The sequence below is a fragment of the Procambarus clarkii genome, unplaced genomic scaffold (assembly GCF_040958095.1).
Source record: "Procambarus clarkii isolate CNS0578487 unplaced genomic scaffold, FALCON_Pclarkii_2.0 HiC_scaffold_129, whole genome shotgun sequence".
In the NCBI taxonomy this organism is placed as follows: domain Eukaryota; kingdom Metazoa; phylum Arthropoda; class Malacostraca; order Decapoda; family Cambaridae; genus Procambarus; species Procambarus clarkii.
In genome coordinates this window covers 1,301,893-1,327,457 of record NW_027189162.1, presented here as the reverse complement: position 1 = coordinate 1,327,457, position 25,565 = coordinate 1,301,893, and the positions used below count along the sequence as shown (strand labels likewise).

The 25,565-nt window shown below is 44.3% G+C and overlaps 1 protein-coding gene across 1 annotated transcript in view; it reads right to left on the bottom strand.

Moving 5' to 3' along the window:
* Window positions 1-25,352, bottom strand: part of LOC138360906 (uncharacterized) — a 303,450-nt gene extending 278,098 nt beyond the window's left edge. The window contains exon 1 of the mRNA XM_069320407.1: window positions 25,125-25,352. Within this exon, the coding sequence (XP_069176508.1) occupies window positions 25,125-25,307 (183 nt within the window). The 5' untranslated portion in view covers window positions 25,308-25,352. The remainder of the gene's footprint in view (window positions 1-25,124) is intronic.
* Window positions 25,353-25,565: the final 213 nt, after the last annotated feature.

The window sequence follows — 25,565 nt, the reverse complement described above, 5'->3', positions numbered from 1 at the left end:
ACAGGAATTTCCTAACACAACATACGAAGGAGATTCATACACAAGGGAAAGAGGAGGAGATGCACCGAGCCTATTAGATCTGATTTTCACCCAGAACGTAGAAGATATCGAGAATTTAGAGCATGAAATACCTCTAGGGGCCAGCGACCACTGTGTCCTAGTCTTTGACTACATGATGGAATTCAAACTTATGACCATGGGACAAGAGATCTGGGAAAGGAGAGTTGACTACAGGAAAGGGGACTATAAGAGGATAAGGGACTATCTGGGTGAAGTGCAGTGGGAGGAAGAAATTAGAGGAAAAACAGTCCAAGATATGATGGACCTAGTCATACAGAAATGCCAGGAGGCCGAAGAGAGATTTATACCAACAGTAAAGGGAAAAAATAAGAAGGAATATAATAACCCATGGTTTAATAGACAGTATCAGGAAGCAAAAATGGCCAGCAGGCGGGAGTGGAGGAAGTACAGAAGACAAAGGACAGAGGACAACAGGATCAGATGCAACAGAGCTAGAAACGATTACATTAACATAAGACGAACATCGGAAAGGGACTATGAGAACGATATTGCAATCAATGCGAAAAAACAACCTAAGTTATTACACAGTCATATAAGAAGAAAAATGTCGGTGAACGACCAAGTGACAAGACTAAGGAAGACAGAGGGGGCATATACTGAAAGTGACAAGGAAATCTGCGAGGCACTGAATGCCAGTTTCCATGGAGTGTTCACTACCAAGCCTGAGCAGCTCCTATTGTTGGAAGGGGTTACCCTAGATGAAAGACTATCAGATATAGAGGTGACAGCAGAGGAGGTAATGAAACAGTTGACACCTCTAGATGCAACTAAAGCAGTTGGACCAGACAAAGTATCACTGTGGATACTAAAAGAAGCAGCGCAGGCCCTCAGCGTGCCTCTGGCCATGATCTCTAATGAGTCACTTATGTCGGGAGAATTGCCCAGTTGCTGGAAGAAGGCAAATGTCGTGCCGATCTTCAAGAAAGGCGATAGGGAGGAGGCACTTAACTATAGACCTGTATCACTGACAAGCATCCCCTGTAAAATACTGGAAAGAATAATTAGGCTACGACTGGTTGCACACCTGGAGAACATTAGGTTTGTGAACAAACATCAACATTGGTTTCTGGACAGGGAAATCGTGCCTAACAAACCTTCTGGAATTCTGTGATAAAATAATGAGGATAAGACAGGACAGAGATGGTTGGGCAGACTGCATATTTCTGGACTGCCAAAAAGCTTTTGATACAGTACTGCACATGAGAGTGCTGTTCAAGCTCGAGAGGCAGGCGGGGGTGGGGGGAAAGGTCCTAGCATGGATAAGGAACTACCTAACAGGAAGGAGCCAAAGAGTTACGGTAAGGGGCGAGAAGTTGGACTGGCGAACAGTAACAAGTGGAGTACCACAAGGATCGGTGCTGGGACCAATTCTATTTCTTGTATATGTTAACAACATGTTTACAGGCGTAGAGTCCTACGTGTCGATTTTTGCGGATGACGCAAAGTTGATGAGAAGAGTTGTGACAGATGAGGATTGCAGGATCCTCCAAGAGGACCTGAACAGGTTGCAGAGATAGTCAGAGAAATGGCTACTGGATTTCAACACGTGCAAATGTAAAGTTAAGGAAATGGGACTAAGAGATAGGAGACCAAAGGGACAGTACACAATGAAAGGGAACAGCCTACCTGTGACGACGCGCGAAAGAGACCTGGGTGTGGACGTAACACCTAATCTATCTCCTGAGGCACATATAAACAGGATAACGACAGCAGCGTACTCTACACTGGCAAAAGTTAGAACATCATTCAGAAACCTAAGTAAGGAGGCAGTTAGGGCGCTTTATACTGCCTACGTGAGGCCAGTCTTAGAGTATGCCACCTCATCATGGAGTCCCCATCTGAAGAAGCATATAATTAAACTGGAAAAGGTTCAGAGGTTTGCAACGAGACTCGTCCCAGAGCTACGAGGGATGGGGTATGAGAAGCGCCTGAGAGAACTGTGCCTTACGACACTAGAAAGAAAAAGGGAGAGGGGGGACATGATAGGAACGTATAAAATACTCAGAGGGATTGACAGAGTGGACATAGAGGAAATGTTCACAAGGAATAGTAACAGAACGAGGGGACATGGATGGAAGCTTGAAACTCAGATGAGTCACAGAGATGTTAGGAAGTTTTCTTTTAGCGTGAGAGTAGTGGGAAAATGGAATGCACTTCAGGAACAGGTTGTGGAAGCAAATACTATTCATAATTTTAAAACCAGGTATGATAGGGAAATGTGACAGGAGTCATTGCTGTAAACAACCGATGCTCGAAAGGCGGGATCCAAGAGTCAATGCTCGATCCTGCAGACACAACTAGATGAGTACAACTAGATGAGTACACATAAATATTTTTGTATTTACTATTTCTAACCAATCTATTTTCCCTCTATTGTATCTATTACATATATTTATCTCAGAAACACACACACACACACACACACACACACACACACACACACACACACACTGCATGCATTAGGAAGTGATGAGGTGGAGACTGACTCCATGCACAGTTTCAAGTGTAGATATGATAGAGCCCAATAGGCTCAGGAATCTGTACACCTGTTGATTGACGGTTGAGAGGCGGCACCAAAGAGCCAGCGCTCAACCCCCGCAAACACAACTAGGTGAGTACACTTTGAGTTCAGTTCAGCCAGCCATGGAGGGAGGGTCGCTGGGGTCACGCGCTACAATAAACGCCAAAATTTTGGGTTAATTAAGGCTACAGTGACAGATCACAGATCTGGGGGTATCACAAAGCTATAACCGCCGCGAATAGGAAAGAAAAAATACAGTGCTATCACTAGAACTTTGTGTTAAACAGTGAATTCACCGGACAGGCCACGTGGGAGGGCCCACGAGGCTTTGTTTACATATTGGGTCAAGTGATCAGTGGTACAGTGAATTGGTGAACTGTAACACAACAGACACATCAACACAGTGACTGACTCCAGAGATTTGTGTTAGATAGAGAAGAACCGCCACCATCAATCTACTGGATTGGTCATCATCTCCCACCACGTGGGAGGCGATGACGGATCACTTCGTCATCCAGCATTATTGTTATTTACCTTATTATTATTTACCTGGTTGTGTGAGCGGGAGGCTGACAGGTAGGTACCCCTCTCTGGTTAATTCTAGAGGTGTACAGAGTGAGGTAAAATATTATCAAATTCTTGTTCAGTATATCATATACATTTAAAATATCAAAGTGGCTCATTTTGGGTAGAGGTTGACATTTTACGGGGCCCCCGTAACACACGCACGCGCGCACTCACACGTACGTTTGTAACAGGGGGTGGCGGAAATAGATCTCTCTGATTCATTATTCACGCCCCCCCCCCCCAGTTAACTAACGAGGGCGGGGGAAACAGTTCTCTTTAGTCCGTTACCCCGCCTTCAGCTAACTATTTTAGAGCACCCCCAGAGTTCCTACGGCAGCATCTCTCGTTCAACACCTTGTAACCTAGATATTCGATTACCTAGGTGCACTGACTACTAAACGCCGTAACTTGATCAGCTACCCGAAACTCTAGAGAACTCTAGAACACATTTCACTGCCACAAACTTAAAAGAGAAACGAAAGGAAAGAGATGAATAATGAAGTACTTAGTGAGGGTTTGGGGTGAGAGAGGTAGAGGTGGGAGGAGCGAGGAGGGTCGTCAGTTGAAAAAGAGAGTTTGGAGAGGGGTGGAGGGGGAGGAGTAGATAGGTAGAAGTAGAAAAACAGATAGTAGAAGTAGAAGAGTAAACAGTAGAAGAGGAAATGCTGCCACCATCCATTCATTTGTCCGTACCTACAAGACTAGGACTGGAACTTGTCTGTATCACAATATTCTCAAAGATGTTATCAAGAGGTCATTATTAGTATGTTCCATTTGTATCATGTACTCATTAAAATCATGAAACTAGTAACTGCAGAGGCTTTCTCATCTCAACTCAAAAACTCTAGGGAACAAAGTTAAAGACAATTTAAATAATAAATTCATCAAATATATTTCACATATTAAGTATCATAATTTAAGCAATTCAACTTAATGTTCAAGATTAATATGAAAAGTGAGTCATCATCCAAGAATTCGAGAACCCTACAACTGTCTGCCCCTGATCATCACACAACACTTGTAAACACGACTAAGTCACCTTTCATGCTCAACTCACCAAGTGTCTGCCTATAGCTGGATAGAGAGGGAGGAGGTGGGGTCCGTAGTTGACAGAGACTGTCCCGCCCTGCCGGCTGACAGCTTCCCTGGCTAGGCTGTCTTCTGTTCTGCTCCGCTGGTAGTTCTCCTATTGCTTATCCTGCTATGCTCTCGAATCGACAGCTCTCCGAGTAGATATTGGGAAACCTAGTAACTAACTCCGCCCACAAGTAGATAGCTCCAGGTTCTCTACCAAACCGCTCCTTAAACTTGCGGCTTGTTTGAAGGTTCTCAGGCTACACTTATAAGATTAGCAGAAGCAAGGTGAAATTTGCATGAGCTGACCTCAGGTCACTAACACTGTAGAGGTGTGACTTTCAGGCCAACAGACTGGCGCCTCTCAAATCTTGTCTGGCTTGACTCATGTAGTATATATATATAATAAATAAAACTAAACGAAACACCTTTACAGTGTTACACATTTGCAAGCACACATGCACACATATGCAAAAAGAAACACACACACACATGCACGCACACACATACGTCCAGTCAGGCTAGAAAGGAATAACACCTTTCATTGAAAGGGGATAAAACCTCACTTATAATCCACCCCCTCTCTTACCTGCAGTAATCTGAAGACAACACCTCACCCACCTCCTCTTAACCCCCATCACACCCACACACACACACACACACCACCCTCCCTCTCTTTCGTTCTCTCTGTTCTCTCTCTCTCTCTCTCTCTCTCTCTCTCTCTCTCTCTCTCTCTCTCTCTCTCTCTCTCTCTCTCTCTCTCTCTCTCTCTCTCTCTCTCTCTCTCTCTCTCTCTCTCTCTCTCTCTTCCTCTCTCTCTATCATACTCTCTCTCTTGATAGGGGACAAAATGGCAGGAGGACGCAACAGGGACACAGGGAATTGTCAAAGTGACCAAACGAAGGAAATGTTAACCCAAGTTCTGGAGGAATTCAGGAGGGAGATACATGAAATGAGGATTACAATTAACAACCTGCAAAGTGATCTGGCATCAGCAAGGGAGGAGATCAAATCCCTCACAGAGAAAAATAAAGGGACCGAGCATCAGATTATCATCCAAAGGGAAGGTGGGAATGTTACATTGAAAGGAAAAGCCTCTGTACCTGAAACATTTGCAGAAAGACTGAGTAAGAGCTCAAAAGCAATGGACACAGTAAGGGAGATAGCCATGCAAGCAGCTACCTCACAGGAAGCAGCAAGGTGCACCACTCAGCTGCTGGAGAGAAAAAGAACAGTGATAGTTGTAGGCATCAAAGAACAGGAAGGATCCAACAGGCAAGAATGGAATAGCAAGGATAGAGAGGCAGTACATGGGCTACAGAAGGGGTTACAGATAGAAGGAGCTGAACAAAACATTGAGAAGGTTTTCAGGTTGGGCTGGTACAACAAGGACAAAAACCGACTTGTAAAGGAGGTGTTTACAAACGAAGCCACGAAAGAGGATATTCTCAAAAGGAAGAGTCGTCTGCAGTATGTGGAGGAATACAAAAAATTATTCCTGCAGAGGGACAGGACGAAGGAGGAGAGAGTCAAGGTAGCAGAGGAGAGGACGAAGCGCAGGGAGAGAGGAGTAAACCAGGAAATCGCAGCCCCCAACACAACAGTCCCAGAGACAAGAGAGGAACCCAAAACCAGCATCCCAGCAACACCAGAGGGGAGGGCAACACCTTAGCTACCTTGAGGCTACCTTGAGGTGCTTCCGGGGCTTAGTGTCCCCGCGGCATGGTCGTCGACCAGGCCTCCTGGTTCCTGGACTGATCAACCAGGCTGTTAGACGCGGCTCCTCGCAGCCTGACGTATGAGTCACAGCCTGGTTGATCAGGTATCCTTTGGAGGTGCTTATCCAGTTCTCTCTTGAACACTGAGAGGGGTTTGCCAGTTATGCCCCTTATGTGTAGTGGAAGCGTGTTGAACAGTCTCGGGCCTCTGATGTTGATAGAGTTCTCTCTCAGAGTACCTGTTGCACCTCTGCTTTTCAACGGGGGTATTCTGCACATCCTGCCATGTCTTCTGGTCTCATGTGGTGTTATTTCTGTGTGCAGGTTTGGGACCAGCCCCTCAATTATTTTCCACGTGTAAATTATTATGTATCTCTCCCGCCTGCGCTCAAGGGAGTACAGATTTAGGCTCTTTAGTCGGTCCCAGTAATTTAGATGTTTTACTGAGTGGATTCTAGCAGTAAAGGATCTCTGCACGCTCTCTAGGTCAGCAATTTCTCCAGCTTTGAAAGGGGCTGTCATTGTGCAGCAGTACTCCACTCTAGATAGCACAAGCGTTTTGAAAAGTATCATCATCGGTATAGCATCTCTAGTGTGAAAAGTTCTTGTTATCCAACCTTTTAACCAACCTGTTATCCACCACCATCCCCCTCTGCATAGAAACTCTCCCTTCCCCTCACCCTTCGTGCCCCCCACCCCATTCTGACCCTGTCAACCCTTCCCCATTCCCATCATGTCCCCCCCTCCCACTTTTCAACCCTCCCCCCTTCATCCCATACCCTCCCTATCCCTCACCCCTCCTCACCCCGTATCCTCCATGTCCCCCCTTTCTCCTTAACCCACACCCTACCTGTCCCCCCTTCCCTTAAACCCCCACCCCCCACCCCAAACTCCTTTGAGACCCTGCAAACCACCTCACAGATCTTCTCACCCAGGGAACAGCTTCCCAAACCAGCAGAATGCTCGCCAAGAAGGGGACAATAAAATGAACAGAAGAAAGTGAGCTTCAAGGCAATGTACACTAACATAGATGGGATTACAAATAAAACAAGTGAACTCAGAGAATGGGCACTAGAAGAAAACCCAGACATAATAGCACTCACAGAAACAAAGCACAGAAACAAACCATAACAAATGCAGTGTTTCCACAGGGCTACTATGTAGTGAGGAAAGAGAGAGAAGAGAGAGGAGGAGGTGCTGTAGCTTTGCTAATAAGAGAAGGTTGGAGTTTTGAAGAGATGGTAATTCAGAACTGTGAAGGTTTCAGTGACTACATATCTGGCACCATAGCAACTGGAGGACAGAAAATTATAGTAGTAGTCATATATAACCCCCCCCCCCCCACCCGAACGACAGAAGACCCAGACAGGAATATAATAAAAACAACTTGGCCACCATCAGTATAATAGAGAGAGAGCAGCTTCTGAGGCTAGCAGGAACGGATCCAGACTACTAATCATGGGAGACTTCAACCATGGGAAGATAGATTGGGGGAACAGAGACCCACATGGAGGACCAGACACATGGAGAGCTAAGCTGCTGGATGTGGTAACAAGAAACTTTCTAATTCAACACGTCAAGGGACCGACAGGAATGAGAGGAGGGGATGAACCAGCCTTGCTTGATCTGATATTTACCCTAAATGAGTCGGATACAAGGGAAGTTAAGTTCGAAGCCCCCTTGGGAATGAGTGATCACAGTGTATTGAGCTTTGAGTACCTGGTTGAGCTAGGAATTATCACCCACCAAAAAAGAACTGGGAAACAAAGGGCTGGCTTACCGAAAGGGAAACTATGAGATGAACAAATTCCTAAGGGATATACATTGGGACACAGAACTCAGAACCAAGTCCATACAAAATATGGTGAACTATGTCACCCAAAACTGTCGGAAGGCTGTAAGCAGGTTTGTCCCAGCCCGACAGGAAAAAACAGAGATGCAAAAGAAGAATCCGTGGTTTAATAGGGAATGTATGAAAGCAAAGGAGCTGAACAAAAGGGCATAGAGGAACTTCCGTAATAACAGAAAACCAGAAAGTAGAGAGATACCAGAGAACCAGGAACGAGTATGTTAGTGTGAGAAGAGCAACTGAGAAAAGGTATGAAAATGATATAGCTAATAAAGCCAAGACCGAACCAAAGCTACTATACACAGTCACATCAGGAGGAAGACAACAGTGAAGGAACAGGCGATGAAACTTAGGATGGGCGAGGACAGGTACACAGAGAATGAAAAAGAGGTGTGTGAAGAACTCAACAAAAGGTTCCAGGAGGTCTTTACAATAGAACAGGGAGAAGTCACGGCGCTAGGAGAGGTGGCAGCAAACCACGTGACTTTGGATAGGTTCGAAGCTACAAGATATGGGGTCAAGAAGCGCCTATTGGAGCAGGACGTGAGAAAAAGCTGTTGGGCCGAACGGAATCTCACCATGGGTATTGAAGGAGTGTGCAGAAGCACTTTGCTTGCCATTCTCCATAGTGTATAGTAGGTCACTGGAAATGGGAGACCTACCAGAAATATGGAAGACTGCTAATGTAGTACCAATATACAAAAAGGGTGACAGACAAGAGTCACTGAACTACAGGCCAGTGCCCTTAACTTGTATACCATGCAAGGTCATGGAGAACATTGTGAGAAAAAAACTAGTAACACATCTGGAGAGAAGAGACTTCGTGACAACCCATCAACATGGGTTCAGGGAGGGTAAATCTTACCTTACAGGATTGATAGAATTCTACGATCAGGTGACAAAGATTAAGCAAGAAAAAGAAGGACGGGCGGACTGCATTTTTTTGGGGGGCTTTCGGAAAGCTTTTGACACAGTACCCCATAAAAGGGTAAGTACCTAAGCAATAGGAAGCAGAGAGTTACAGTGAGGGGTGAGACCTCAGAATGGCGTGAAGTCACCAGTGGAGTCCCACAAAGTTCTGTACTCGGACCTATCCTGTTTCTGATATACATAAATGATCTCCCAGAGGGTATAGACTCATTCCTCTCAATGTTTGCTGACGACGCCAAAATTATGAGAAGGATTAAGACAGGAGGACAGCTTGAGGCTTCAAGAAGACCTGAACAAGCTGCAGGAATGGTCGAATAAATGGTTGTTAGAGTTTAACCCAAGCAAATGTAATGTAATGAAGATAGGGGTTGGAAGCAGGAGACCAGATACAAGGTACTATTTGGGAGATGAAATACTTCAAGAGACAGAGAGAGAGAATGACCTGGGGGTTGATATCATGCCAGACCTGTCCGATGAAGCTCATATCAAGAGGATAACATCAGCAGCATATGCCAGGCTGGCTAACATAAGAAAGGCCTTTAGAAACTTGTGTTAGGAATCTTTCAGAACAGTATATACCACATATGTCAGACCAATCCTGGAGTATGCATGGAGTCCATATCTACCCACCAAACACACACCGAAACTACGACGTTGGTATAACGCTCGAACAAGTTTTAACACCTAACCAGTTATAACAACCAATATAGCAAGTTGTAACAACGGTCTAATACGTCATAAACACGTTAAGCCAAGATGTAACAACTTTATTACAAGTTGCAACAAGCGGAAAATAGAGACAGTTTCGGTTTGTGTTTCTACGATAGTCAAGCACAAGGACTAAACTGAAAAAGGTTTAAAGGTTTGCCACCAGACTAGTACCCGAGCTGAGAGGTATGAGCTACGAGGAGAGACTACGGGAAATAAACCTCACTTCGTTGGAAGACAGAAGAGTTAGGAGGGAACATGAACACCACATTCAAGATTCTCAAGGGAATCGACAGGGTTGATAAAGACAGGCTATTTAACGAAAGGGGCACACCCACTAGGGGACACAGGTGGAAACTGAGTGTAAATTAGCCACAGAGATATTAGAAAGAACTTTTTTAGTATCAGAGTGGTTGACAAATGGAATGCATTAGGAAGTGATGTGGTGGAGGCTGACTCCATACACAGTTTCAAGTGTAGATATGATAGAGCCCAATAGGGCTCAGGAACCTGTACACCTGTTGATTGATGGTGGAGAGGCGGGACCAAAGAGCCAGAGCTCAACCACCGAAAGCACATCTAGGTGAGTACAACTAGGTGAGTACACACACACCCACCGGGGCGCCGGTGCCCGAGAGGACATCACGCTGGATACGTAATCCTGTGGTCCTGGGTTTGATTCCCGATGCCGGCGGGAAACAAAATGGGCAGTTTTTTCACCCAGATGCTCCTGTTACCTAGGTATCTAGTCTACCTAGTCTAGTCTTACCTAGTCTACCTAGCCGTAAATAGGTACCTGGGAGTTTGTTACGGCCACAATGGGACGCAACCAGGTTCTTTTCAGGTGGTACAAAAGTTCATATATTCGGCTCCAAGTTAGTAGAGGCTTTCAAGAGGTGAGCTCAGTAATGCAATTAAAATAAAAAGGGGAGGTACATTAAATACACAAGTTCGTCACTTTAACCATATATAATTAATCTTCTCATCACCATATATATATAAAAGTCTTAAACGGAAAATATTACTACACTATGTACATCATCGTCTCTCTCTGAAGACACTGAACACTCGGCGAAGCTCACTCCGTGCAGTCTTGTACCGGGTTTCCTTATCCGTGGCACTACCCTCAGCAAGTACCAGGAAACAGCGATGAGTCTACCCTGGCCACGGGCCAGCCAAATCACAATTCCACTAGGTGCCTCGTCGTGAAGGCCCACAACCACAGTCCAGCCTGTTGCTGGCAGGTACCAATCAGCCTCACGCTGTTAGGGCCACTTCACGAGTGAATACTAGGGTTGCGAGCCCTAGGCAGGAGCTTCGTGTAACTCGCTGGTTACTCTCCTCTTTCGGCACCACAGTCGGTTGTCTTTTCCACCAGCCAGCCCCAGGTACGGCGAATCCCATCACCTGCCACTCCTCAGGCAGACAGTTGAACACTACAGTTCTCGTCCAGCGGCGGCTCACTGCTTCTGTAAAGCAGACTGGTGTAGAGACCTTGGCTGCCTTGGGTAGACTGACTCTTCTTGCATCACAGCAGCCCTACGTTGACTCTGTGAATACAGACACGTCATCAGTACACTGGGACACTACATGGGGACCACTGGGAAACATCACTTACTGGGTTAGACACAAACGAACACCTTTTCGTTCCATAGATGGCGCTGATTGTCTAAGCGTCACCTCACCAGAGGTCATCACCGGCTACCTCTCGAGCTAATAGGACAAGAATCTAGCATTTCTGGCTGGTATAGTCTTGTTACTACTAGATGGCCTCGTCCAATTAGTGAGGGTTTTGGGAGCGGGACTCACAGATGGAGTTTGATGTCGCTGCTCCGTGCTCTGACGATGAACTTGGGTTCGTAACAGAGTTAGACAGCTGTTACGGGTTGCTACCTAAGTGTGTGTTGTGCCACCTATTTGTACTCACCTATTTGTGCTTGCGGGGGATGAGCTTTGTCTCTTTGATCCTGCCTCTCAACTGTCAATCAACTAGTGTACAGATTCCTGAGCGTACTGGGCTCTATCATATCTACATTTTAAACTTTGTATGGAGTCAGCCTCCACCACATCACTGCTTAATTTATTCCACTTGTTAACTACTCTGACACTGTAAAAATTCTTTCTAATGTCTCTGTGGCTCATTTGGGTACTAAGTTTTCACCTGTGTCCCCTTCTTCGTGTTCCAGCCGTGTTGAAGAGTTTGTTTTTGTCCACCCTGTAAATTCCCCTGTGAATTTTGTAGGTGGTTATCATGTCTCCCTTTATTCTTCTGTTTTCCAAGGACGTGAGGTTCAGCTCCTTCCGCCTTTCCTCGTAGCTCATACCTTTCAGTTCCAGGACAAGTCTGGTGGCATACCTCTAAATCTTCTCTAAACTTTGTCTTGTGTTTAACTAGATATAGACAGCAGGCTGGAGCTGCATATTTCAGGATTCGTCCTAACATAAGTGGTATACAGGGTCCTGAACGATTCCTTACACAAGTTTCTAAGGCAGTTCTTATATTGGCCAACCTAGCATATGCCGCTGATGATATCCTTTTGATGTGGGCCTCTGGGGACAGGTTCGGTGTGATATCAAACCCCCAGATCTTTCTCTTTATTTGACTCATGCAGGATTTCCCCCTCCCAGATGGCACCTTGTGTTCAGCCTTCCGCTTCCTTCGCCTAATTTCATTGCTTTACACTTTCCTGAGTTGAACTTTAGTAGCCATTTTCTAGACCATTCCTCCAGTTTGTCCAGGTCATCGTGTAGTCTATGTCTATCTGCATCAGTCTTGTTTCTTCTCATAATTTTTGCATCATCAGCAAACTATGAGAGTAACGAGTCTATAACGAGTTACATATATTAGAAACAGGATGGGTCCAAGTACAGAGCCCTGTGAGACTCCACTGGTGACATCTCGCCACTTTGAGGTCTTCCCCCGTCACAGTTATTCGCTGTTTCCTGTTGCTTAGATACTCCCTTATCCACTGGAGCACCTTACCTTTTACTCCTGCATGTTGCTCCAACTTTTGTATCAGCCTTTTATGGGGTACTGTGTCAAAGGCTTTCTGACAGTCCAAGAAAATGCAGTCTTCCCACCCTTCTCTTTCTTGCCTAATTTTTTGTTGTTTGGGCATAGAATTCAATTAAACCTGTGAGGCACGATGTACCATCTCTGAAACCCTGTTGGTGGTGTGTCACAAAACTATTTCCCTCTAGATGCTCTACGAGCCTTTTCCTCGCGATCTTCTCCATCACCTTGCATGGTATACTAATTAGGGAAACTGGCCTATAGTTCAGTGTCTCTTGTCTGTCACCCATCTTGTATATTGGGACTACGTTAGCTGTCTTCCAACTTTCTGGTAAGTCTCCTGTTTCCCGTGACCTGTTATACACCATTGAAAGTGGCACACTTAGTGTCTCTGCACCTTCTTTTAGTATCCACGGTGAGATTCTGTAAGATCCAATAGCCTCTGTTAAATTCAGCTCCAACAGATTCCTTTTGACCTCATCACTGGTGAGGTCAAAAGCCTCCAAGGTTGCTTGGCTTGCCTCATTAAGTGCAGGGGCTTCTCCTTGTTCTTCTGCGAAGACCTCCTGGAATCTCTTGTTGAGCTCTTTACACACCTCCATATCATTCTCTGTGTATCTGTTCTCCCCTTTTCTCAGTTTCATTCACCTGTTCCTTCTGCTGCTGTTTTCCTCGTGATGTGGCTGTGGAGCAGTTTTGGTTGGGTCTTATCTTTACTCGCATTATCATTTTCATATTATCTCTCTGCTTCTCTCCTCACTCTGATGTACTCATTTCTGGCCCTCTGGTATCTCTCCCTGCTCTCTGGTGTTCTGTTATTCCTGTAGTTTCTCCATGTTCTTTTACTCAATTGCTTCGCTACCTTACATTCCTGGTTGAACCATGGATTCTTCTGATATTTTTCGTTTATCTCCTTTTGGACTGGGGTAAAATTGTCTGCAGCTTCCTGGCACTTCATTGTGACAAAATCCATCATATCCTGCACAGTCTTCTCCAGTGGTTAAAACCAGTGGTACAAATTGATATGGGTGTTTCATTAGCAGTGACGAAGAGAATACTTAAACAAATATCTAATGAAAATCTCACCGACCTAACAAATTCTCAAAGACCTGAAAGTTGTAGCATTAAATATTATGATAGATATCGTGAGGAGACATTCACATATGGGACTAATAGAACAAGAACCCGGCAATGTGATGTTATAGTGGCCAGAATACGCCTGGGATATCGACGTATCTGGCAGCTTTCCTCAAAAACCAAATGTCGAGTACACAATGTGTCAGCTTTGTGAAAGAGAAAACATGCACTCTCTTGAACATTATATTGTAGAATGTCCCATACTGACTGACTTTCGCCCTCCTGGGCTAAGGTATGCTGAACTGTGTAATTACTATATGAGTACTGGAACACTTGATGATATATTGGACTTGTATCCAAAATTGACCATGTAATATATCAATCATACAATGTATATATATGATGTAACTATATAATCTGAGCTTGTAAAAGCACCTTCAGTGATTAAGTGCTTAATGGCACACTAGTTTCTTTATCAGCTCTCGCACCCTGTCAGAGTAAATGAGACAAATGTATGTGAATGCATGTGTGTGTGTATGTATATGTATGGGTATAAAGTATATATGGAAGCTGATCAGAATTAAATTTCACCTTTGTGAATGTACATTAATGACACTATGTAAAAGACACATCAAACACTTTATGTTGGGCATACGTAAATCTGTGTATCTATGTATTTACGTATGTAGGTTAGCTTAGGCATTTTAAAAGCACCGAATCACCTTCTGTGGTTGAGTGTTCAATAAACCCTTGAACTATATGTTTAACACTTCTCTAACCCTGTCCATGGAGGACAGAAGAAAATGTATATATGCTGGTTAGCATTGTAAATGTGTGGCCACGTCTGTGGTAGAAAATAATAATAAAAAAAAAACATACATACATGCATACATACATACATACGTACATACATGCATTCATACATGCATACATACATACATATTAAATTTTGCCCAGAGGGGCGAGTTTATTGGGCAGCGCCACTCATCTTGTGAGTGGACATACCGCCATAGCAGAATGTACAACACTCCCCAATAGGAAGAAAACCCGCTGGGTTGTTCATCCTGTCACTTGTACCCAGGACACAGCTGGGACTTGCTTAACTGTCTCAAGTGAACAGCTCCTCAAACAAGAAGATTAAACATTTATCAACCCTTAAAAGCTTACGATATCTTGCGGGTGCAAAATGGGGAAAAACAGTATCAATATTTGACAAATAGTGTTTTTCCTAACTCAAACAATGTAGGGTTTATTATTCTACACATATTCCTAATGTCTCTCAGGTGTTTCACATTCACGTAGATAGTGGTCAAGGCGGTGTCCATCACTCTCACCACCTTGTCACGGTGATGTTGCCTGATAATACCTCTAATTTGTAGTAGAGTCTTGGGTATGAAGTATTCAATATGGTCTCCTTCAGCGCCTTCAGCAGCCAGCACATCTGCTCGTTCATTCCCACATATTCCAACATGGGAGGGGATTCACAGAAACTTGATGACTCTTCCCTGATTGGTAAGTACTCTCACAGCTCTCTTAATTTCAGCGACTATTGCAAGATTTTCTGCCTGATTTTTACTTAGGCTTTGCAGTGCTGCTTTTGAATCGGTGCAAATCACTGCACCATTAGTGTTCCGTTCAAAACCTTAACGCCATAACAATGGCAGTTAGCTCTGCTTGCGTTGAAGAGGCATAGTTCTCAATACGTGCTTTTTTCTTCATTTCTGCGTTGGAAAGTATTATCCTTGATTACCGTGTATGCTGCACCAGCCCTGCCATTGACAGGATTAGATGACCCGTCAGTGTAGATTTGATCTAGTTCATCTCCGGCTTCTTTATAAATTTCCTCGAGATACTTGTGCCTCATTTCTTGTGGTATCATGTTGAATTTTTTCATTGCCATTTCATTGATGATGATCTTGCATGAGTCGTTCCTCCCAGGGAGGTAACCTCTCTACAGGCAGGAGCTTACGAGCTTGCTCAGGCAGATGAAGCTCTTCAAGGTAGCAGACTGCTCTGTGATGCCATTTTTTGCTTCTCCTGTTTCCCCCTGAAAGTAGCAACAGAGCTCAGTTTTTTCTTAGCAATATCATTGTAATGGGGATCTCTAGCTATCCTAATTGCAAGCTTAGCATTCAGCTCCTGAATTCTGCTTTTAACACTGGGAAGGGACAACTTATCTCGTAGATTAGACGTTTTGGCAGTTCTTGGAACTCCAAGAATGATTGTCATGGCTTCATTTTGAATGCTTTCAAGCCTTTTCATATCGCTTTGGGAGTAGGTGCACAGAACTGGTGCGGCATAGTCTATGACGGAGCGTACATAGGCTGTGTACATCATTTTAAGCACGGCAATAGAGGCTCTATGTCCCATTCCAGGTCATAGCTTTCAGTGCCCTGAGTCGACTTTTGCATATTACTATGAGTTGATTGAGCTCCTCTTTCTTTCCCTTGTTAGAGCCGACAGTGACGCCAAGGTACCGATAGTGGTCAACCCATTCAAGTGTTACACCATTAATTTGCAGTTCTTCATTTGCTCTCCGCTTGTGATGGGAGTATGCCTTCGTCTTGTTTGTGGAGAGAGTGAAACCGAGCTCAATACATTTCCTTCCAAGGAGTTCAATGGACTGTTAAATTTTTCCCAAGGTGGGAGCTTGTATTAGGACATCATCTGCATATCCCACTTGTTGTGTTCCTTCCGGAAAATCAATATTTGCAATGGCGTTCATAAGTACATTGAATAGTGTAGGGCTTAAGACTCCGCCTTGGGGGGTCCCGAGTTCCCATATTCATTGTTCTGGAGACTGCTCCATTGAAGCAAACCTTGGCTTTCCTTCCTGTGAGGTAGTCTTCAACCCATTTCATGAGTCTCCCCTTAACACCCATGCATGCAAGCTCGTCCAGGATCGCAATCCCCTGTGCTTTGTCGAAGGCTCCTTTGATGTCAACAAATACAGAGTACCTAGCCGTGTCATTAGCCAAGTAATTAACTATACAATTTGCTGTGCTCCGTCCTTTAACAAATACATTGACCCCCTCCCCTAACCTGCCTATTTTGTGCAACAGTCGGTTTAGGATGATCCTTTCAAGCATCTTACAAGTACATGACACGAGATTGATAGGTCTGTAATTACCAGGGTCATTACGCTTCGGTATGGGAATAATTATTGCGTGTTTCCATTGTGTGGGCAACACTCCACTTAGGAATGACTTGTTAAACAGGTGGAGTAGTGGATTCCCAGACACTTCACACAGTGCATTGAGTATGTCGTAGGTGACGCCATCTTCACCAGGTGCTGTACTTTCACCCTTTTTCATAGCGCCCCTTACTTCTTGGGCTGTGATTGGTTCCCCATATTCGTCATCACTAGACAGTGCTCTTGTTATCCTAATTCTTCTGTCATCATGTCGCAGGAGCTGTTCCCTGCTGATTTCTGCAGGGAGGGAGGAGGAGGATGCTGCATCACTCCACTTGTGAATTAGTTCCTCAGCCTTACCCTGGGGGTCTTTGTGAGCCGCAGGCCGGGCTCTGCCCCCCTTAGCTATCTGAATTTTTGCCCACACTTGTCTTGCAGATGTTTCCCGTCCAATAGAGCTAGGGAACTCAAGCCATTGTCTTTCCCGCTCTTTAATCTTCTCTTCCCTGGCTACTTGACACACAGTTTTAAACAACTCTTGGTTACTTTCAGTGGGATGTCTTCGGTACTCTCTACTCATGTCTCGCACATTTGCATTAAGCATCTTTATGTAATCATTCTCATACCATTTTATTTTCTTCCTCTGAGGGTTGCTTCGCCCAGGCGTACGGCGCGGAACTCTTAGACAGCTCTCAATTTGGTGATTAAGGTCATCAACAAATGTGTCAATGTCTTCTGGGATTTGGTATTCCGTGAACCAGTCACTCATCCTGTTTATGAAGTGCGGCCTCATATCTGGTCCGAGTGATAACCTTTTTCTTTTATTTGTCTCTTTCCTTCTCTTGCTCATGTCGACGGTGGTAATCAGTGCCCAATGGTCACTACATAAACTGTGCACAATGTGTGTACTGGCATCTGTGTCCTGTGCATTCAGCAGGAGAGCATAGTCTAATCTTCCGCCTCTGAGGTGAGTTGGCTGTTCATCACCCAGGGACTCTAAGGTTTTCACTTCCCCTGACAAAGAGTGACAGTTTCCGTCCATTGACATTGGACTGATGACAGTTGGCACCAAAGTGTGGGTGTCTGGCATTCAGATCACCGACCAGCGGGGAAGGTTCTTCATTAACAAATTCAGGCAGTGTGTCAAGGTCAAGTTTACTCTGTGGCACATATAGGTTGATTATATGTAGAGCATTATTGTTTAAGTAAAGGGTTACCCCCAGTGATTCAAACTCATCCCCCATGTGCAGGTCATCAATAATCTGTGCGGGGAATGTTGTTATTTACAAAAGTGATGAGACCCCCCGTTTTTCTTTCCCCAGAGGGCAGGGAGAACTTGCGATAACCGCTGAACCTTGGGTTGAAGTCATCACCTACCATTGTCTACTGTAGCACTATGACGTCAGTTTGGTGTTCACGGACGTACTGTATGATGTCATTAATTCTGTTGCGAACTCCATTACAGTTCCATTGTAGTATAGTGAGATGTTGTTCATTGTGATTATCCATTTTGAGGTTGTTTGTCATCAGCTGCACGTGTGTAATTATTATGTTCACATGTGTCATCGTGTATTCCTTGGTGTCACTGTGTGTACTGGCGTTACTGTGTGCACTGGTGTTACTGTGTACACTGGTGTTACTGTGTGCACTGGTGTTACTGTGTGCACTGGTGTCACTGTGTGCACTGGTGTTACTGTGTGCACTGGTGTTTACTGTGTGCACTGGTGTTACTGTGTGTACTGGTGTTACTGTGTGCACTGGCGTTACTGTGTGTACTGGTGTTACTGTGTGCACTGGTGTTACTGTGTGCACTGGTGTTACTGTGTGTACTGGTGTTACTGTGTGCACTGGTGTTACTGTGTGCACTGGTGTTACTGTGTACTGGTGTTACTGTATGCACTGGCGTTACTGTGTGTACTGGCGTTACTGTGTGCACTGGTGTTACTGTGTGCACTGGCATTACTGTGTGCACTGGTGTTACTGTGTACACTGGTGTTACTGTGTGCACTGGTGTTACTGTGTACACTGGCATTACTGTGTGCACTGGTGTCACTGTGTGTACTGGCGTTACTGTGTGTACTGGTGTTACTGTGTGCACTGGTGTTACTGTGTGCACTGGTGTTACTGTGTGCACTGGTGTTACTGTGTGCACTGGTGTTACTGTGTGCACTGGCATTACTGTGTGCACTGGTGTTACTGTGTACACTGGTGTTACTGTGTGCACTGGTGTTACTGTGTGCACTGCTGTCACTGTGTGCACTGGTGTTACTGTGTGCACTGGTGTTACTGTGTGCACTGGTGTTACTGTGTGCACTGGTGTTACTGTGTGCACTGGCATTACTGTGTGCACTGGTGTTACTGTGTACACTGGTTGTTACTGTGTGCACTGGTTGGTTATCTACGTGTGTAGATGGCCAGTTACTGTGTGCAACTGGGTGTCACTGTGTGCACTGGTGTATAGCTGTGTGTAACTGGTGTTACTGTATGCACTGGTGTGTACTGTGTGCACTAGGTGTTACTGTGTGTACTGGTGGTTACTGTGTGTACTGGTGTTACTGTGTGTACTGGTGTTACTGTGTGGACTGGTGTTACTGTGTGGGCACTGGTGTTACTGTGTGTACTAGCGGTGTTAACGGTGTGTAGCTGGTGTTACTGTGATGCACTGGTGTCAACTGTGTGCACTGGTGTTCTGTGTGTACTGGATTAACTGTATTCACTTGTGCGTTTACATGTGTTGCACTGGGTGTCACTGTGTGTACTGGTTGTTACTGTGTGCACTCTGGTGGCACTGTGTGCACTGGATGTTTACTGTGTGCCTGGTGTCAACTGTGTTGCACCTGGTGGCACTTGAGGTAGGGGGCGAGAGGCAGGAATTGGGTGTCACTGTGTGCACTGGTGTCACTTTGTGCACTGGGTTTCACTGTGTGCACTGGTGGCACTGTGTGCACTGGTGTTACTGTATGCACTGGTGTTACTGTGTGCACTGGTGTCACTGTGTGTACTGGTGTTACTGTGTGCACTGGTGTCACTGTGTGCACTGATGTTACTGTGTGCACTGGTGTCACTGTGTGCACTGGTGGCACTGTGTGCACTGGTTTAACCTGTGTGCACTGGTGTCACTGTGTGTACTGGTGTTACTGTGTGCACTGGGTGTCACTGTGTGCACTGATGTTACTGTGTGCACTGGCGTTACTGTGTGCACTGGTGTCACTGTGTGCACTGGTGTTACTGTGTGCACTGGTGTTACTGTGTGCACTGGTGTCACTGTGTGCACTGGTGTGTACTGTGTGCACTGGTGTTTTACGTGTGTAGCTGGTGTTACTGTGTGCACTGGTGTTACTGTGTGCACTGGTGTTACTGTGTGCACTGGTGGCACTGTGTGCACTGGTGTCACTTGTGCACTGGTGTTACTGTGTGCACTGGTGTTACTGTATGCACTGGTTTCGTAAAATCCGACAACCATTTAATAATATACAGACAGATAATAATTGCTGCTGTAGTTACCAACAGAGTTACCCATAGAAAACGTAACTTGTAGTGGAATTACCGTCTAAAAGAAAACGGGATATCATCACCACATACTATTATAAATCACCACCTATTATGGGTGGGAATTATTCTTAAATACATTAGTCTTTGGACTTTACCATCATAAAACATCTCATATAAATTAACTTAATTATCAATATTAAAGTAGAGTAAATGTGACCCTTCTATCACTTTCTGACATCTGGACAATGTAAGCTAGGCGTCAGGGTGAGGAAAGGGGGCAGCCATTGTTTATACTAGACCAGAGGCACACGGGAGCAAATACGGCTCCTTTTAATTTTACTTGGACGTAGTGTTATGCAAACCAAAGGTGTACCATTATCAACACGCTGTCAACAAATCAAGTTAAGTGTTCTTTCCGAAACCCATTATCTATCATTAGTGGCCATTAATGTCATTGGGTAGGGTGGACCGGTTAGAGCACATGGTAGCCTCAAACTAAAGGTAATTAAGCCAGGTCTTCATTGTTCCATGTACAGTATTTTCTCTGATATAGCTTGTCATATATAGGAATCTGGCTTTACAGCTAGCGCCCTTTTGACAGGTCAAGACGAGGAAGCAAGGCTTTGTGCATCAGTTGCCAGGGTGATGGAAGCTACCTCAAAAGGGAAAATGTGGTCTACACCCTAGTTATACCTGGTGGACTAACCTGCTGTACTATAAGATAAGGAACCTCTTCAATGTATGTAGTCTATTACTGTAGTTTGATTGGCTGCATATATATAAATTTAATAAACCCCCCTAATGTGTAGAGGATCGATTTGTGAAATTATGAGTTTATTGCAGAAATAGAGTCCACTTATCATTATACAAATTGCTATCGAAGTATGTAAATTAACGTAAATATAAATTCATATAAATTAAATAAATATAAATCTCACAGGTCGGTTCCCACATTATTTGGTCATCTTCGAACCGGATGACGGATTATTTGATCCTTTGAACCCACATTTGGTCATCTTAGTACCGGATGAACCAGTTAACCAGTGGATTCATTAAATAAACTAGTGCAGTGTGATTTAAACAAAGCCAGCAGTCAAAGACGGCAGAGTAGCCTCGAGGGAGCTCTGAAGCCCCTCTCAGTTCAGTTCAGCCTCATCAGCGGTTTCATGCACACCAACAGATAATTGGTGGCGTGTTATTTCGTAAAATGACAGCGCTTATATAGAAGCCAGCCAAATTAGTGACTGTGTCTTCGCGATATTGTTCACGGATTTCGTGGTGTTAAATTTCGCTAGAGATTTTCCACGAATTTTGTGGACTTTATTTCGCGAGGTCACTAATAATATTTAATACTTCTAGATAATATTAGAAGTTTCATAGAGGCTAATTAAGAGGCTATTATCAATAATTGTGTATATTATTTCTCCAAAATAGAGAATTATTTAATATAAATTGCACTAGTGATCACAGTATAATATTTACTAATTGCCAACCCACAACAGGGTAGGATATTAACACTGACTAGTTGAACTATTATTGTTCATCCTAGTCCCATTATTACCATAGTCAGTTGTACTATATTGAACAACCTAACACCATTAATGAATGGTCCAGACCCTATTTTGAGTGTAATTTTTATCAACTCGAGTTGAGTTGTGTATATATAATAATTTACTTATGATCATTACACCTTTGAGTGATTAATTAGTGTCTCTACCATCCTAGGGTGATATAGAAGAGCTAACCTAAAGGTACTTCCAGTGACACTGGTTTATCACTCAAATCATTAGTGTGTATGATTGTATATATATAATGTGTATTAATTTTAAGTGCTAACTTCTAGTAGAGGTAGGATTATTGCCTAGTGAGTGCAGAATTTGACCCTAGGCTACCATCAGTGCTTGTTCAGTATTATGAGCAGCCCAAGTACAAGTCACCATGACTAATCCACAGAAAGCAAAGCGTGCTTTAATATCAAGCAAACGTCAACAAACAAAGAGTGTCCAATCGGCAAAGTCTAAAGGTAATACGACTTTGCCTACTGCCCAAATTACCATCCTGAATAAGAGGGCCAAGGTCCATACCCGTGGGTTGTTTGACCAAGGGTCCCAGAGAACATATGTCACTAAAAAGCTGGCAGATGAATTACAATTAAGGCCTGTAGCCCAGATGTCATTCAACATCTCAGGGTTTGCAACAGATGCAGGACCTCAAGTCTATCTACCAGGTGGTACAACCATCAGTACGCTTAGGCAGGTACGTCTGTCGAGTACAAGCCATTGTGGTGGACAAAATACCAGTAGACCTACAAGTTCAAGGTCTGATAGCAACAGCCAAATTCCTGAGAAATAGAGGAATAAAATTGGCAGATAATATTAAGTCTGATCACCTCACCGACTTCGATCTCCTTGTTGGGACAGACTATTGCCATCGATTCATCGGTAGCCCTACTAAATATCAGGGCATAACCATGTTAAACTCTGCAGGAGGAAAATTACTCTCAGGCCCAGTATCAAGCCTGAGGAGACCTATGCCTGCAGATAAACAATACTAGTAGAAAACTAAATTTGTCAGCTGATTATATTTCTCCAGTAGCATTATACTAAGGAGATTACAGCTGACTATAGTAACAGAGGTTGATGTTAGTATCATCATTTAAAGCTGAAGATGAGTTCATGAGGCCTCAATGGCAAATCAGTGAACAGTAGCCTAAAACAGCTACAAGTCACTACGACCAATGTCACTGAACCCACTGCAGTCTCAGAACCATACTTTACTTTAATGATGAGCTATTCAATCTTCTGAATCAATTAACTAAATTAAACCCCAATAAATCTGATGACTGATTTGATACATTTATTATTTAATCAAGATGTATTCCATGGGCCTCAGTGTTTATATATCAGTGACCAGTTACCTGAAGAAACTTCAAGTTATATCTAATGTCACTGATCTCACTGCAGTCCCTGAATCATACTTGACTGTAGTACTTGATCACATTCAGTCTTCTGGGTTAAATAATATGTAATAAGGCTTGAATATTAGCCTTTCAAGAGTTGACAGGGAAATGAAATCGCATTAGACTTCTAACCTCTGCAACTCTAGTACGGGACATCCGTCCTGTACGAACATACGCACAAATGTGTGATTACTAACTACTAACATCAAATTAATCTAATAATTCGAAGGAGGAGTATCGGTGTTCATCTGTTCTAATTAGGACTTCGACCCGTGAGCAGCCCCTGGGGAATTATGTCGGAAAATCCAAAACCATTTAATAATATACAGACAGATAATAATTGCTGCTGTATTACCAACAAGTTACCCATAGAAAACGTAACTTGTAGTGGAATTACCGTCTAAAGAAAACGGGATATCATCACCACATACTATTATAAATCACCACCTATTATGGTGGGAATTATTCTTAAATACATTAGTCTTTGGACTTTACCATCATAAAACATCTCATATAAATTAACTTAATTATCAATATTAAAGTAGAGTAAATGTGACCCTTCTATCACTTTCTGACATCTGGACAATGTAAGCTAGGCGTCAGGGTGAGGAAAGGGGGCAGCCATTGTTTATACTAGACCAGAGGCACACGGGAGCAAATACGGCTCCTGTTAATTTTACTTGGACGTAGTGTTATGGAAACCAAAGGTGTACCATTATCAACACGCTGTCGACAAATCAAGTTAAGTGTTCTTTCCGAAACCCATTATCTATCATTAGTGGCCATTAATGTCATTGGGTAGGGTGGACCGGTTAGAGCATGTGGTAGCCTCAAACTAAAGGTAATTAAGCCAGGTCTTCATTGTTCCATGTACAGTATTTTCTCTGATATAGCTTGTCATATATAGGAATCTGGCTTTACAGCTAGCGCCCTTTTGACAGGTCAAGACGAGGAAGCAAGGCTTTGTGCATCAGTTACCAGGGTGATGGAAGCTACCTCAAAGAGGGAAAATGTGGTCTACACCCTAGTTATACCTGGTGGACTAACCTGCTGTACTATAAGATAAGGAACCTCTTCAATGTATGTAGTCTATTACTGTAGTTTGATTGGCTGCATATATATAAATTTAATAAACCCCCCTAATGTGTAGAGGATCGATTTGTGAGATTATGAGTTTATTGCAGAAATACAGTCCGCTTATCATTATACAAATTGCTATCGAAGTATATAAATTAACGTAAATATAAATTCATATAAATTAAATAAATATAAATCTCACAGGTCGGTTCCCACACTGGTGTCACTGTGTGCACTGGGGTTACTGTGTGCACTGGTGTCACTGTGTGCACTGGTGTTACTTTGTGCACTGGTGTTACTGTGTGCACTGGCGTTACTGTGTGTACTGGTGTTACTGTGTGCACTGGTGGCACTGTGTGCACTGGTGTTACTGTGTGTACTGGTGTTACTGTGTGCACTGGCGTTACTGTGTGTACTGGTGTTACTGTGTGCACTGGTGGCACTGTGTGCACTGGTGTTACTGTGTGTACTGGTGTTACTGTGTGCACTGGTGTCACTGTGTGTACTGGTGTTACTGTGTGCACTGGTGTCACTGTGTGCACTGGTGTTACTTTGTGCACTGGTGTCACTGTGTGTACTGGTGTTACTGTGTGCACTGGTGTTACTGTGTGCACTGGTGTCACTGTGTGTACTGGTGTTACTGTGTGCACTGGTGTCACTGTGTGCACTGGTGTTACTTTGTGCACTGGTGTTACTGTGTGCACTGGTGTTACTGTGTGCACTGGTGTTACTGTGTGCACTGGTGTCACTGTGTGCACTGGTGTTACTGTGTGCACTGGCGTTACTGTGTGTACTGGTGTTACTGTGTGCACGTGTGGTGTGTACTGTGTGCACTGGTGTCACTGTGTGTACTGGTGTTACTGTGTGCACTGGTGTTACTGTGTGCACTGGTGTGCTGGTGTCCTGGTTGTGTCTGCTGACGTACCTCGGCAGTATGTGTTGCATCATCTTGCACCAGGCTCTGGCTTGCAGGACCTCCACTTGATGGACTCTGCCGTTGCAGGATTTGGAGGATGTGTTCCTGAGTCGTCTTAATCTGGCAGAGGGCTTTCTCTAGTTCCGTCTGCTTTTGCAATATTTGGTGGACGACTGGATGAGATCTTATCATGCAGTCTAATATTGCTGTAACACAAACCTGAGTGACGACCTCCTGGGGGTCAGGAGTGCCTGGAGAGGGAGGCAGATGGGAGACAGTGGAGGGGTCTGATTCATTGGTATGGATTGGGAGGGTAGGTGGTGGTGGTGGTGTGACACCGTGGGTAGAGATTGGGGTATGGGTGGGTGGGTTCCCTGGAGGGAAGAGAGGTGGAAAGGCCTCAGGGATGGGGGAGCGGTGGTGGCTGGCTACACCGCCCCCGCCCACGCC